General features: G+C 36.1%; 1 protein-coding gene across 2 annotated transcripts in view; it reads left to right on the top strand.

Annotated features, from left to right (window-relative positions):
• FZD3 (frizzled class receptor 3) overlaps positions 1-13574 on the top strand; it is a 96347-nt gene that overhangs the window by 22835 nt on the left and 59938 nt on the right. The window contains exon 3 of one of the 2 annotated variants that reach the window (XM_004775147.3): positions 12529-12725. In XM_004775147.3, coding sequence (XP_004775204.1) covers positions 12529-12725 — 197 coding nt within the window. Of the gene's footprint in view, positions 1-12528; positions 12770-13574 lie in introns of those variants that run through there. The other variant, XM_045078375.1, reaches the window with a different exon arrangement.

The following is a 13574-nucleotide window of genomic DNA, read 5'->3' on the forward strand; positions in this document are numbered from 1 at the left end:
AGAGGCTTAACCCACTGAGCCACCCAGGCACCCCACATCATTAGTTTTTGATATAGTGTTCTGTGATTCATTGTTTCCATATAACACCCAGTGCTCTGTGCAGTACCTGCCCTCTTTAATACTCGTCACTGGACTAATGCATCCCCCCACCCCTCTCCCCTCTAAAACCCTTAGTTTGTTTCTCAGAGTCCATAGCCTCTCATGGTTCGTCTCCCTCTCCCATACCCCCTTCCTTCATTTTCCCCTTCCTTCTCCTAATGTCCTCCATACTATTTCTTATGTTCCACAAATAAGTGAAACCATATGATAATGGACTTTCTCTGCTTGACTTATTTCACTCAGCATAATATCCTCCAGTCCCATCCATGTTGATGCAAAGTTGGGTATTCAAGCCTTTCTGAAGGCTGTTAATATTCCTTTAGATATATGAACCACATTGTCTTTATCCATTGATCTGTTGAAAGCCATCTTGGCTTTTTCCACAGTTTGGCTATTGTGGACATTGCTGCTATGAACATTGGGGTGCATACGGCCCTTTTTGTCACTACACCTGTATCTTTGGGGGTAAAAACCCAGTAGTGCAATTGCTGGGTCATAGAGTAATTTTATTTTTAATTTTTTGAGAAACATCCACAGTGTTTTCCAAAGTGGCTGTACCAACTTGCACTCCTACCAACAGTAAAAGGGTTCTCCTTTCCCCACAACCTCTCCAACATTTGTTGTTTTTTGCCTTGTCAATATTTGCTGTTCTAAGTGGTGTTAGGTGGTATCTCAGTAGTTCGAATTTCCCTGATGGCTAATGATGATGAACATTTTTTCATTATCTGTTAGCTATTTGTATGCGTTCTTTGGAGAAGTGTCTGTTCATGTCTTCTGCCCATTTTTTAACTTGATAATTTGTTTTTTGAGTGTTGAGTTTGAGAAGTGCTTTATAGATCTTGGATATCAGTGCTTTGTAGTGTCACCTGCAAATATCTTCTCCCATTTTGTGTGTTCCCTCTTTGTTTTGTTGACTGTCCCTTTGCTGTGCAGAGCTTTTTATCTTGAGGAAGTTCCAAAAGTTTTCGTTTTTGCTTTTATTTCCCATTTTGCTTTTGTTTTGTTTTATCTTGATGAAGTCCCAAAACTTCATTTTTGCTTTTGTGTCTTGCAAGAAGTTGAAGATGTTACTGCCTATGTTCTCCTCTAGGGTTTTGATGGATTCCTGTCTCACATTAAGGTCTTTTATCCATTTTGAGTTTGTCTTTGTGTATGGTGTGAGAGAGTGGTTGAGTTTTCATTCTTCTGGTTCCATACACATTTTAGGCTTGTTTGTTCTAGCAGTTTGAAAAATGCCATTAGTATTTTGATGGGAATAGTGTTGAAAGTGTGGATTGCTCTGGGCATCATAGACATTTTAACAATGTTTATTCTTAACAATCCATGAGCATGGCATGTTTTCCCATCTTTTTTTTTTTTTTTTTTTAAGATTTTATTTATTTATCAGAGCAGGGGGTGGGGAGCGAGCACAGGCAGACAGAATGGCAGGCAGAGGCAGAGGGAGAAGCAGGCTCCCCGCTGAGCAAGGAGCCCGATGTGAGACTCGATCCCAGGACGCTGGGATCATGACCTGAGCTGGCAGCTGCTTAACCCACTGAGCCACCCAGGTGTCCCGTTTTCCCATCTTTTTATGACTTCTTCAATTTCTTTCATGAGTGTTCTATAATACCTAGAGTATAGATCTTTTACCTCTTTGGTTAGGTTTATTCCAAGGTATCTTAACAACTTTTGGTGCTATTGTAAATGGAATTGATTCTCTTAATTTCTCTTTCTACAGTTACATTGTTAGTGTATAAGAAAGCAACTTATTTCTGTTATCTTGCCACATTACTGAATTGCTGTATGAGTTCTAGTAATTTGAGGTTGGAGTCTTTTGGGTTTTTCACATAAAGTATCATGTCATCTGTGACGAGGGAGAGTTTGACTTCTTTGCCAGTTTGAATACCTTTTATTTCTTTTTATTGTCTGATTGCTAGTACTGTGTTGTTAGTACTATGTTGAGCAATAGTGGCGAGAGTAGGCATCTGTATCATGTTCTCGATCTTAAGGGAAAGGCTCTCAGCTTTTCCTCATTGAGAATGATATTTGCTGTGGGTTTTTCATAGATTGATTTTATGAAATTGAGGAATGTTCCCTCTATCCCTATACTCTGAAGAGTTTTAATCAGGGAAGGATGCTGAATTTTGTCTAATGCTTTTTCTGCATCAGTTGAGAGGACCATGTGGTTCTTGCCTTTCTCGTATTTATGTGTTCTCTCACATTGATTGCTTTGCAAATGTCGAACCACCCTTGCATCCCAGGGAGAAATCCCACCTGGCTGGGATGGATATGCTGCTTTTTGTTAGAAATTTCATTAAATCTGGAAATCATCTGGGGGAGAATTGGCATTTTTAATGTTGAATCTTCAACCCATTCAGTAAATTTGGTTGCCTTGAATTGAGTCCTCCTAAAATGTCTGTGTTGGAGTTCTAACACCCAGTACCTCAAAATGTGACCTTATTTGGAAATAAGATAATTTCAAATGTAATTAGTTAAGATAAGGTTATACTGAAGTAGGGAGGGGCCCTAATTCGGTATGACTGAATTCCCTTAGAAAAGGGAAATTTAGACACAGACAGACACACAGTAGAAGGAAGATGATGTGAACAGGTATAGAGAGGATGCAGTGAAGATCAGATTTATGCTGTCACAATCCAAGGAACTACCAGAAGCTAGGAGAGAGAGCAGGAGCAGATCCTTCTCTTGCACCTTCTGAGAAACATGGTTCTGCCAACATCTTGATCTCAGATTTCTAGCTTCCAGAAATGTGAGGCAGGGAATTTCTGTTGGTTAAGCCACTCAGTTTATGGTACTTTGTTATAGCAACTCTAGCAAACTAAAACAGTGTGAATCTGTTAATTTATTTATATTCCTTGATTTATTCCATCATCATTTATAGTTTTCTGCATTTGAGTCCTGTACATGTTTTGTTGAATTTACCCCCAGGTATTTCTTTTTTCTCTTTTTTTCAGTGGTTATAAGTATATTGTTCTAGTTTTCATGTGCTCTTTATAAATAGAACACAGTTTTATATAGTAGAGTTAGGCTGTGGCACCTGGATGGCTCAGTTATTTGAACATCTGACTTCAGCTCAGACTGTGATTTCAGGGTCCTGAGATTGAGCCCTGCATGGAGCTCTGTGCTCAGTGGGGAGTCTGCTTCTCCCCTTCCTTCTGACCCTCCTCCTGCTCTCTCTGTTTCTTTCACAATAAATAAATAATTAGTTAATTAATATATTTTGGAGGGGAAGAAATAGAGTTGGGGTGCCTGTGTGGCTCAGTTAAACATCCGGCTCTTGATTTTTGCTCGAGTGATGATCTCTGGGTTATGGGGGATTGATGCTGCACTCAGCAGGAAGTCTGCTTGGGATTCTTTCCTTCTGTGCCTCCCCCTATCTTATGCATGCTTTTTTTCCCTCTTTCTTTCAAAATGGACAAATCTTTTTATTTATTTTTCAAAGAAATAGAGTTAGGTTTTTTTGGTATGTTTTTCTTACATCCTGCAGTCTTCTGAACTCACTAATTCAAGGAGGTGTTCTTTGTAGATGTCTTGGGATTTTCTATGTAGACAGTAGTGTTAACTGCAAATCGGAACAGTTTTATTTCTTTTTTTTTAGATCTTTTTTTTTTTTTAAGATTCCATTAATTTATTTGACAGACAGAGATCACAAGTAGGCAGAGAGGCAGGCAGAGAGAGAGAAGGAAGCAGGCTCCCTTCTGAGCGGAGAGCCCGATGCGAGGCTTGATCCCAGGACTCTGGGATCATGACCTGAGCCAAAGGCAGAGGCTTTAACCCACTAAGCCACCCAGGCACCGCAGGAATAGTTTTATTTCTTTTTCCAGTGAACACCTTTTATTTTCTTTTCTTGCTTTATTGCGTGGGCAGGATTTCCAGTACCATGTTGAATAAGAGTGGTAAGAGCAGATACCCTTCCCTTATTTCCAATCTTAGGGGTAAGCATCCATGTTTTACCATTAATTATGATGGCTGTAGGGTATTTGTAGATGCTCTTTTTTTTTTTTTTTTTAAAGATTTTATTTATTTATTTGACAGAGAGAGAGATCACAAGTAGGCGGAGAGTCAGGCAGAGAGAGAGAGAGAGAGAAGCAGGCTCCTGCTGAGCAAAGAGCCCGATGCGGGGCTCGATCCCAGGACACTGAGATCATGACCTGAGCCGAAGGCAGCGGCTTAATCCACTGAGCCACCCAGGCGCCCCTATTTGTAGATGCTCTTTATCAAATTGAGGAAGTTACCCTCTATTTCTAGTTCATTGAAAACGTAAACTCATAAGTGCTTTCTCTGCATCATTTGGTATGATAATGTGATTTTTCTGTTAGCCTGGTAATATGGGATTACATTAATTCACTTTTGAATATTGAACTAGCCTGGAATTTCTGAAGCAAACCCTAATAGGTTATGGTATATAATGCTTTTAATATATATTTGGATTTGGCTTTGTTACTATTTTGTTAAAGACTTTATGTTCATGAGGAATATTGGTCTGTAGTTTTCTTCTTTTGTATTATTTTTGTTTGGTTTTAATACTTCATAGAATTAGTTGGGATGTGTTCCTTTCTTTGCTATTTTCTTGAAAAGATTGTTTAGAATTGATGTTAATTATTCTTTAAATGTTAGATTTTATCTATGAAACCATCTGACTTGGACATTTCTTTTTCTGGAGATTTTTAAACCCAAATTCAAATTCTTTAGTAGTTACAGGACTATTCAGATTATCAGTTTCATCTTGGGTGAGTTTTGGTAGTCTGCCTTTGAGGAATTGGTCTACTTTATCTAAGATGGCTAGTTTATGTGCATAGAGTTGTTTGTAATATTTGTTTATTGTTTTTTTAATGCCTACAGAACCTCAGTGACCTCTTCTATTCTTGATATTGGTAATTTGTGTTTTTCCTTTTTCTTTAATAGTCTTGGCCAGAAACTTACAATTTTATTGGTAGTTTCAAAGAACCAGCCCTTAGATAAGAATTTTTCTCTATTGCTTTTGTTTTAATTTCATTGATTTTTCTTTTATTTCCTTCCTTTATTTTACTCTGTGGGCTATTATGAACAATGCTCTCTTGCTGTGAAAATTCATATACAAGTTTTGCCTTGAACATCATTCTTGATTCTTTTGGCACATACCTAGGATTAGAGTTGCTAATCATATGATAATCTATGTTTAACATCTTAAGGAATTGACAAATTGTTTTCTGTCATGGTTGCATCATTTTACATTCCCACAGCAACACATGAGGGTTCTGATTTCTCTGCATCCTTGTCAACACTTACTGTTTTCTGTTTTTTAGATTATCTATCTTAGTGGTATAATGTAGTATCCCATTGTGGGTTTTTTTTTTTTTTTTAAAGATTTTATTCATTTATTTGACAGAGAGAGATCACAAGTAGGCAGAGAGAGAGGAGGAGGAAGCAGGCTCCCCGCTGAGCAGAGAGCCCGATGCGGGACTTGATCCCAGGACCCTGAGATCATGACCTGAGCCGAAGGCAGCGGCTTAACCCACTAGAGCCACCCAGGCGCCCCTCCCATTGTGGTTTTGATTTGCATTTCCTTAAAGACTGATGACATTGAACATCTTTTCATGTGTTTATCAGCCATTGCTTAACTTCTTTGGAGAAATGTCTATTCATGTTTTTATGCCCACTCAATAAATTTGGTTGTCTTTTTGTTGAGTTGTGGGGTTTCTTTTTATATTCTATATACCAGACCCTTACCACCCTTACCAGAATATACTTTATAAATATTTTTTTCCATTTTGTGGGTTGTCTGGTTCCTATCCTGATAATCCTTAGGTATGTGAAAGCATTCTATTTTGATGAAGTCTAATATATCTATTTTTTTTCCTTTGTGCTTATGCTTTTGTTGTCCAATCTAAGAAAACATTGCCACACCCAAGGTTATGAACATTTACCTCTGTTTCTATAAGTTGTATAGATTTAGCTCTTATGTGTAGGCCTTTGATCCATTTGTAAGTAATTTTTGTATGTGGTATAATGCAAGGGTCTCCAGCTTTATTCTTTTGCGTGTTTAAACTTACACTAATACCACTTGTTTTGATTACTGTAGCTTTGTATTAAGTTTTGAAATTGGAAAGTATGAGTACTCTGACTTTGTTCCTCCCCCCCACCCAAGGTGGTTCTGATGTGTTCAGACTTTGCAATTCTATATGAATTTTGGGATCAACTTTCCCATTTTTGCAAAAAAAGGCCATTGGGATTTTTAGATTGAATTTATAGATCACGTTAGTGAATATCACCATCTTAATAACATTGTCATTTAATCCATGAATATGAATGTCTATTTATTAGGTCTTCTTCAATTTTTTTCAGTAATACTCTATAGTTTTCTGTCTTGCACCACACTGGTTAACTTTATTCCTAAGTATAGGATGCTATGCTTTCTTTTTGATGCTCTTAAAAATGGAATTTTTTCTTAGTTTCCTTTTCTATTGGTGATATTTTAAAATTTCATTTTAATATATTCCTGGAATGAAGAAATACAGATAACTTTTATCTTAATTGATTTTTTTATCCAGTGTTAGTAAATTCATTTATTTTAATGGTTTATAGATTATCTTGGATTTTCTTTATAACAGATTTTATTAGTCTGGTTCTATTAGAAGACAGAAGCACTCAATGATTTATACAAGGAAAGTGTAATATAAAGAATTAATAAGCTAGTATAAGAGAATTTACAAAATAGCTCAACAGGGTTCTCTAGGGCAGAGGGACAATCTCGGAAGGGACAACCAGACATAAAGGCTCAGACCTTAATTATAGATGTAGTTGCAGCTTAGTGGATGGCAGAGAAATTCACCAGGTTGGCTGGGCCAGAGTTGGTCGATGGTTGCTGGGCAAGGAGTAAGCAAGTCTTCAAGGCACGGGCAGGTGTTAGCTGGTGACTAAGCAAAAGGAGGGAGTCAGGGCACTGTTGCAGGTGGGAGGCCTCGACCATGCAGTATCCATATCGGATGGGATGCAAGAAGGGGGTCACGAAGCTATGCTGTGATTATGAGGCTACTAAGAGACCTTTCTGCACATGGTGGGATAGAGAATCATAGATTTCTGAACATTTGCACTGCTGCCTCACTGTGCAGCAACCACAACCAACAAGGAAGCCTTTTTGTCCTGCAGTGTTTCTCCAGCACTCTTTATTGATAAAGTTTAAACTCATGCTTACTGTAAAGGAGAAATGATTATCATAGAGCAGGTATTGAGGGGTGAGTTTGGAACTGAGGGATAATAGTTTGATTACTGGAATACAAGTCATCTATGAGTAATGATAGTTTCTTTCTTTCTGATCCATGTACCCCTAATTCTTAATTTCTTTCCTTCTAATTCTTTCACCTTTTATTTCTTTTTCTTTTCTTACTGCCCTCCTGAGGACTTTCAATACAGTGTTAAATAAGATGGTAATGACAGGTACTTTTGCCTCATCCTTGATTTTGGGAAGCTTTCTCCAGTTTACCACCAAGTATGAGGTTTGCTGTAGTTTGATGTATCTACTTCCCAGAAGATTTGAGGAGATTTCTTCTTACTCTGCAAGTAGTTTTCATAATAAATGTGTGTTGCATTTCATTTAATACTTTTACTATATCTCTATTATTAGTGGATCGTGTGATTTTCCCCCCTTTTTCTATTAATACTATTAATTACATTAACTGGTTTTTCAGATGTTAATCAGTGTTCTTAGAAAAAAAGTTTATGTGGTATATTACTCCTTTTGTACATATTCTGGATTAATTTATTGATATAATTTTTATATCTATGATCATGAGGAATAATTTTCCTTCTTAGATAGTTCCTGTTGGGTTTTGTTATAAAAATTAGGCTGATTTCATTAGATGAATTGGGTAAAGTTCCTTTTTCCCCCCTTTTAGGAAGAGTTTTTGTGTGATTACTTGAACTTCTTGATTTGATGTTTGACATATTTTTCTAGTAAAGCCATCTTAGTCTAGAGTTCTCTTTGAGGGGAATAGTTTCTAATAATGGATTAAATTTCTTTGTAGATAGAAGATAAAATTTTATGAGTTTTGGTAAATTGTGATTTTTTCCCCCCAAGGTATTTGTTCATTTCATCATGTCAAAATTATTTCTTTTGGTAGCTACATTATTTTTCTAGTAAATCTAGTTTATTATTTATGGTATCTACATTATTTTTCTACATTAATTTTCTTCATTCCTGATAGTGGTAATTCAAATTGCTTGTTTTCTTGTTACCGCTTTCCTTATACATTCCTTAAGTTTAGCCGTTCTTTTTCTAGCTTCTTGAGATGGAGCTTAGGTCATTGATTGTTTTCAGGCTTTCTTATTATCTGTTATGTGTGTATCAGATTGTAAATTTTCTCTGAGTACAGCTTTTGCTGATATTGTCTTTATTTACTTTTATATATAGATTATATAACCTATATAATTATATATATATAACTTACATCTCTGTTATGATTCCCTTTGTTGATTATGGGTTATTTAGAAGTTTGTTGTCTAATTTCCAGATTTTCAAGCAGTTGGGTTTGGGCATTTTCTGTAATTGGTTTATACCTTAATTACATTTTAGTCATAGAACCTTCTATGAATGATTTTAATTCTCTGAAGTTTGCTGTGGCATGCCTTAGGATCTAGAATATGGCTAATTTTAATAAAGAGTCCATGTGTCTGTTAAATAGGATCCAGGTATTGTTGGATATCATGAGTATAAATATGTTATTTATTTATTTATTTTAAAAAGATTTTAATTATTTATTTGACAGAGAGAGTGAGAGACACAAGCAGGTAGAGCAGCAGAAGGAGAGGGAGAGGCAGACTCCTCACGGAGCAGGGAGCCCAATGTGGGGCTTGATTCCCGGACCCTGGGATCATGACCTGAGCCAAATGCAGTCACTTAACCAACTGAGCTACCCAAGTGACCCATAAATATGTTACTTAGATCAAATTTATAATTGGCTTGTTTAGATTTTCTGTATTCTTACAGAATTTTTGTCCTCTTCTGTCACTTATTGAGATACACACACACACACACACACACACACATTATTTTGTATGTATTTTAAGGCATTATTACTTTTTATTGGTACAGGGAGTATTCATTTATATTTTCCCACATTTTCACCCCTTTTGTTGATTTTTAAGTACTTTTGAGTTTTCATCTTTGATCATCTTTCTTCTGTCTGAAAAGCTCTTGAGTATTCCTTATAGTGCAGGTTTGCTGGTGACTGATTTTCTCTCATTTTTTTGTCTGTCTGAAAATGTCTTTACTTTGCCTTCATTTATGAAGGATATTTTTGCTGGCTATAGACTTAGAAGTTTGCAGTTATTTTTCCTTAGCTCTTTAAAAGTCATTCTGTTGTTTTATGATTTTCCAAAGTCAGCTCTGAGGGTTAACTGTTGCTCTTTTAAAGGTAAGTTGTCTTTTCCTCCTTCCACTTCCATTGGCTGCTTTTCAGATACTTTTCTTCAGTTTTCAACAATTTAACGTTTGCCTCACTGTGATTTTCTTATTTTTATCCTTTGTGGGGTTTATAGAAGATTTTGAATCTGTAGATTGTTGTCTTCAATTAGTTTTAGAAAATTCTCAGGCATCATCTTTTTATATAACGCCTCTGCCCATTTTTTTTTCTCCCCACCTTTTAAGATTCTAGTTATACATATCTTAGGCTTTCCCATGTTTTACATGTCTCTTAATTTTTTTTAATGTATTTTTCAGTATTATTTGGTCTCCGTGCTTCTGTATGCTTCTGTTTGGATATTTTATATTGTCTTGTTTTCTATTTTGCCAGTTCTGTCTTTTGATAAATCTAATGAGTTCTTAATTCCAGATTGTATATATCAGTTATAAAATTTCCACTTGATTCCTTTCATAATAGATTTCAATTTCTGGTGAAATTCTTCATTTTTATTTTCTTGAACATATTTGACATAGTTATATACAGTCTTGTATATTAAGGTCAATAGCTGGACCACCAAAATGTTGTAATTTTTTTTCTTGGTTTTAATCATATGGTTCTGTCTCTTCTCTCTCTTTTTTTAAAAAAAAGATTTTAGGGGCACCTGGGTGGCTCAGTGGGTTAAGCCACTGCCTTCGGCTCAGGTCATGATCTCAGGATCCTGGGATCAAGCCCTGCATTGGGCTCTCTGCTCAGCAGGGAGCCTGCTTCCTCCTCTCTCTCTGCCTGCCTCTCTGCCTGCTTGTCATCTCTCTCTGTCAAATAAATAAATAAAATCTTAAAAAAAAAAGATTTTTTTTAATTATTTGATAGACGGGGGAGAGAGAGACTGCACACAAAAGGCGTGGGGAGGGGCAAAGAAAAGGGACAAAGAAACTCCCTGCTGAGCAGAGGGCCTGATGGGGCGCTGGATCCCAGGACTCTGAGATCATCACCTGAGCCAAAGGCTTAACCAGCTGAGCCACCCAGACACCCCATATAGTCCTGTCTCCTGAAACACCTAGTAATTTTTTTTTTGAGTGTTAGACATTACAAAATGTTGGTGAGGTTCCAGATAATGTTCTGTTACTCCAGAGAAGGTTCACCCTTTCTTCTAATTAGCAGGTAAGTGGTGGATCACCTTAATTCCATTAGGGGACTGAGCTGAGTTGAGGCTGGCAGGTCTCTGCCTTCCTTTGATTTGTCACTGCAACAAGAATGTAGCTATTCAGAGGCTTCCACCTAGGAGAGTTTGGTATGTTCAGTTCCTCTGTCAGAACTTGAACTCTAATCCATGTTTCCTTAGTACAATAAAACTGCCAAAATCTCCACTCTGCTTTTCAGAGAGGCTTTCTGCTTAGCTTCTTAGCTCCTTCCTCCTGCAGCTTCAGAATTTTCTGATTTCTTGAAGGGAAAATTGGCTCTGTGTCAGACTCAGTCCTTGGCACTTCCCCTTCTCGAAACCTATGTCTTATTCCTTCTTTTTGAATTTTGTCTATAGCCTTAAGACCACCAAAACTGCACTGGTTTCTAGCACCAGCCTAGTCAAAGTTTGAATCTTAGCCTCTCACCTTATGCCTCAACAAACTGCCTTCAACTTCAATTTCAAGATTCAACAAATGCCTTCTTAGAAAAGCAGCTGTGCATATCAGGCCACATATCCATATTTCCTGCTCTCTGTATTCTTGGTCCCTCTAGTTTTTTTGCTTCAGCAGTTCTTCAGTAGCTTTAAATAGATGTTTTAAAACTGTTTTTCTGTATTTTAAAATTGTTCATGATGGAAACATTGGTTTAACACAACCTACTCCTTCATCCTTGGGAATGATGGTCTCACACAGAATTTATTGTTATATGGTGGGTACCATATCCATTATACAGTTAACTCTTCAGTTTCTTTAAGTGACTCTTGGTTTTCTGACTGCATCTTGTATAGGAGGTCTTTGAAAAATATTATGTGTCAAGGTAAAAGCTGATTGATTCTTTTTTTTTTTTTTAAGATTTTATTATTTGACAGACAGAGATCACAAGTAGGCAGAGAAGCAAGCAGAGAGAGGAAGGGAAGCAGGCTCCCTGCTGAGCAGAGAGCCCTATGTAGGGCTCGATCCCAGCACCCTGGGATCATGACCTGAGCCGAAGGCAGAGGCCTTAACCCACTGAGCCACCCATGCACCCCAAAAGCTGATTGATTCTTAATAGAAAGGCTTAGTGGTGAGAATATCTGTTACTAGATCAAAATCAGCAATGACTCTGAAACCATTATATGAATAAGTGAAAAGAATATTTGATAATGAAAAACTTAGATGAATATTTATTGGGATGTTTGATCTATTCCTGTGGTTTTAATGATTATTTAAGCATGGTTTTACATCTAGAGCCTCAATTTTTCCTTTTGTTTCCTTAATATCAGCTTACAGTGTTAGTTCTGTTTACATCATATGATACCCATTTTAAAAAAATTTTTTAATGTAAAAGAACAAGAAAATATGAGACAAATATGAGAGATCTTTCCCTCTCCCACACTCCCAAAATAACTACTGCTATGTATAACTGCTTTTCCTCCACTCCCACTCCCTTTCCTCTTTTAGCATTTGTCTGCTCTCTCCTGTTGATACTTGTTAGTTGAATAAAATTGAAATTCATAAAAAGAAGAAAATTAAAATCTTTTAGATTCCTGTCACCAAGCAGTAATCACTTTTTGAGCATTTGGCATATATCTTTTATTGGTTTTTTTTTCTATGTAATATGTATCATATTGTAATTCTCAGCCCTGCCTCTTCATTAATATCACCTCTAACAATTAAAATATACATATAGATTCTGAAACACATCTCAATCTCAACCAGTTCAGAATCCTTAGGGATATAGCTAAGAGGATTTTGTTTCAAAAACCAAAACTTTCCTTCAGAAATTTTTAAAATGAAAAAAAAAAAAAAAAGAATATTGTAGTATTCTAAATAGGAAGTTTTAAGTTGTATACAATTCTTTCTCTAATTGTTCAATTTTAACTTTTTCCTAGCCATTCCACCCAATGGTGAATCTGGATTGTTCTCGGGATTTTCGGCCATTTCTTTGTGCACTCTATGCTCCTATTTGTATGGAATATGGACGTGTCACTCTTCCCTGTCGTAGGCTGTGTCAGCGGGCTTACAGTGAGTGTTCGGAGCTCATGGAGATGTTTGGTGTTCCGTGGCCTGAAGATATGGAATGCAGTAGGTGCGAAAACCATAGATTTTCATGGATCATTACTTAATGCTACAGTATGTTTAAAATTACTTGTCTTCTAGTTCATCAGTTTTTAAAAACTTTTTTGAAGTACATATTAATCTTAATTTTAACAGCCGTTTCATGGCTCAGAATTGTTCATTTCCTTAAGAATTTCAAGTTACTAGATGAAAAGGTAGAAAAGGAAAAAAACATTTCAATGAAGAGATTTTTAAGAGAATTAAGAAAAACAGTCAAGATGTAAAGTTGACTTTTCTTCCTTCACAAAATTACTGGCTATACAAGTAATGCTACTAGTAAGTAATACAGTTAGAAAATATAGAGAAGAAAATAATCATTCATTACTTCACCATTAAATGTCTTTAATGATGACATAGTGGAAATTAAATATTTATATGATTTTAAATGTGTTAATGACTAAAGTAGTTCTGTCAACCCTTTTTTTGTCATTAATTAACAAACCAGAATTAGGAAATGTCAGATACTTTTCAGATTACTTCCAAAATATAGATTATAAGCATTTCCTAAAGCTTTGACAACGTTCACAAGACAAGTCTTGTACATTTATATGAGAGAATGTTATTGTTAGTAATAATGTATACAGTATTTCTTATATAATTTGTACCTTTTTGTATTGTGAAATATTTCAGAAATAAGGAATAATAAGATAAATGCATATGTACTATTGTTGTCTAACTTTATCCAGTCTTAACAGTTTGTGATTCTTGGTTTAGTCACTTTTTTTTTTTTTTTAAAGAAATAATACAGGTAGAGTTGAAAATTCCTTCCTTGGTACACATCTTGATTTCATTCCCTTCTTTCCTTCCCAGAGATGAGGTA

Source organism: Mustela putorius, unplaced genomic scaffold (assembly GCF_011764305.1).
Source record: "Mustela putorius furo isolate JIRA1106 unplaced genomic scaffold, ASM1176430v1.1 tig00000242_pilon_pilon_pilon, whole genome shotgun sequence".
NCBI classification, from domain to species: domain Eukaryota; kingdom Metazoa; phylum Chordata; class Mammalia; order Carnivora; family Mustelidae; genus Mustela; species Mustela putorius.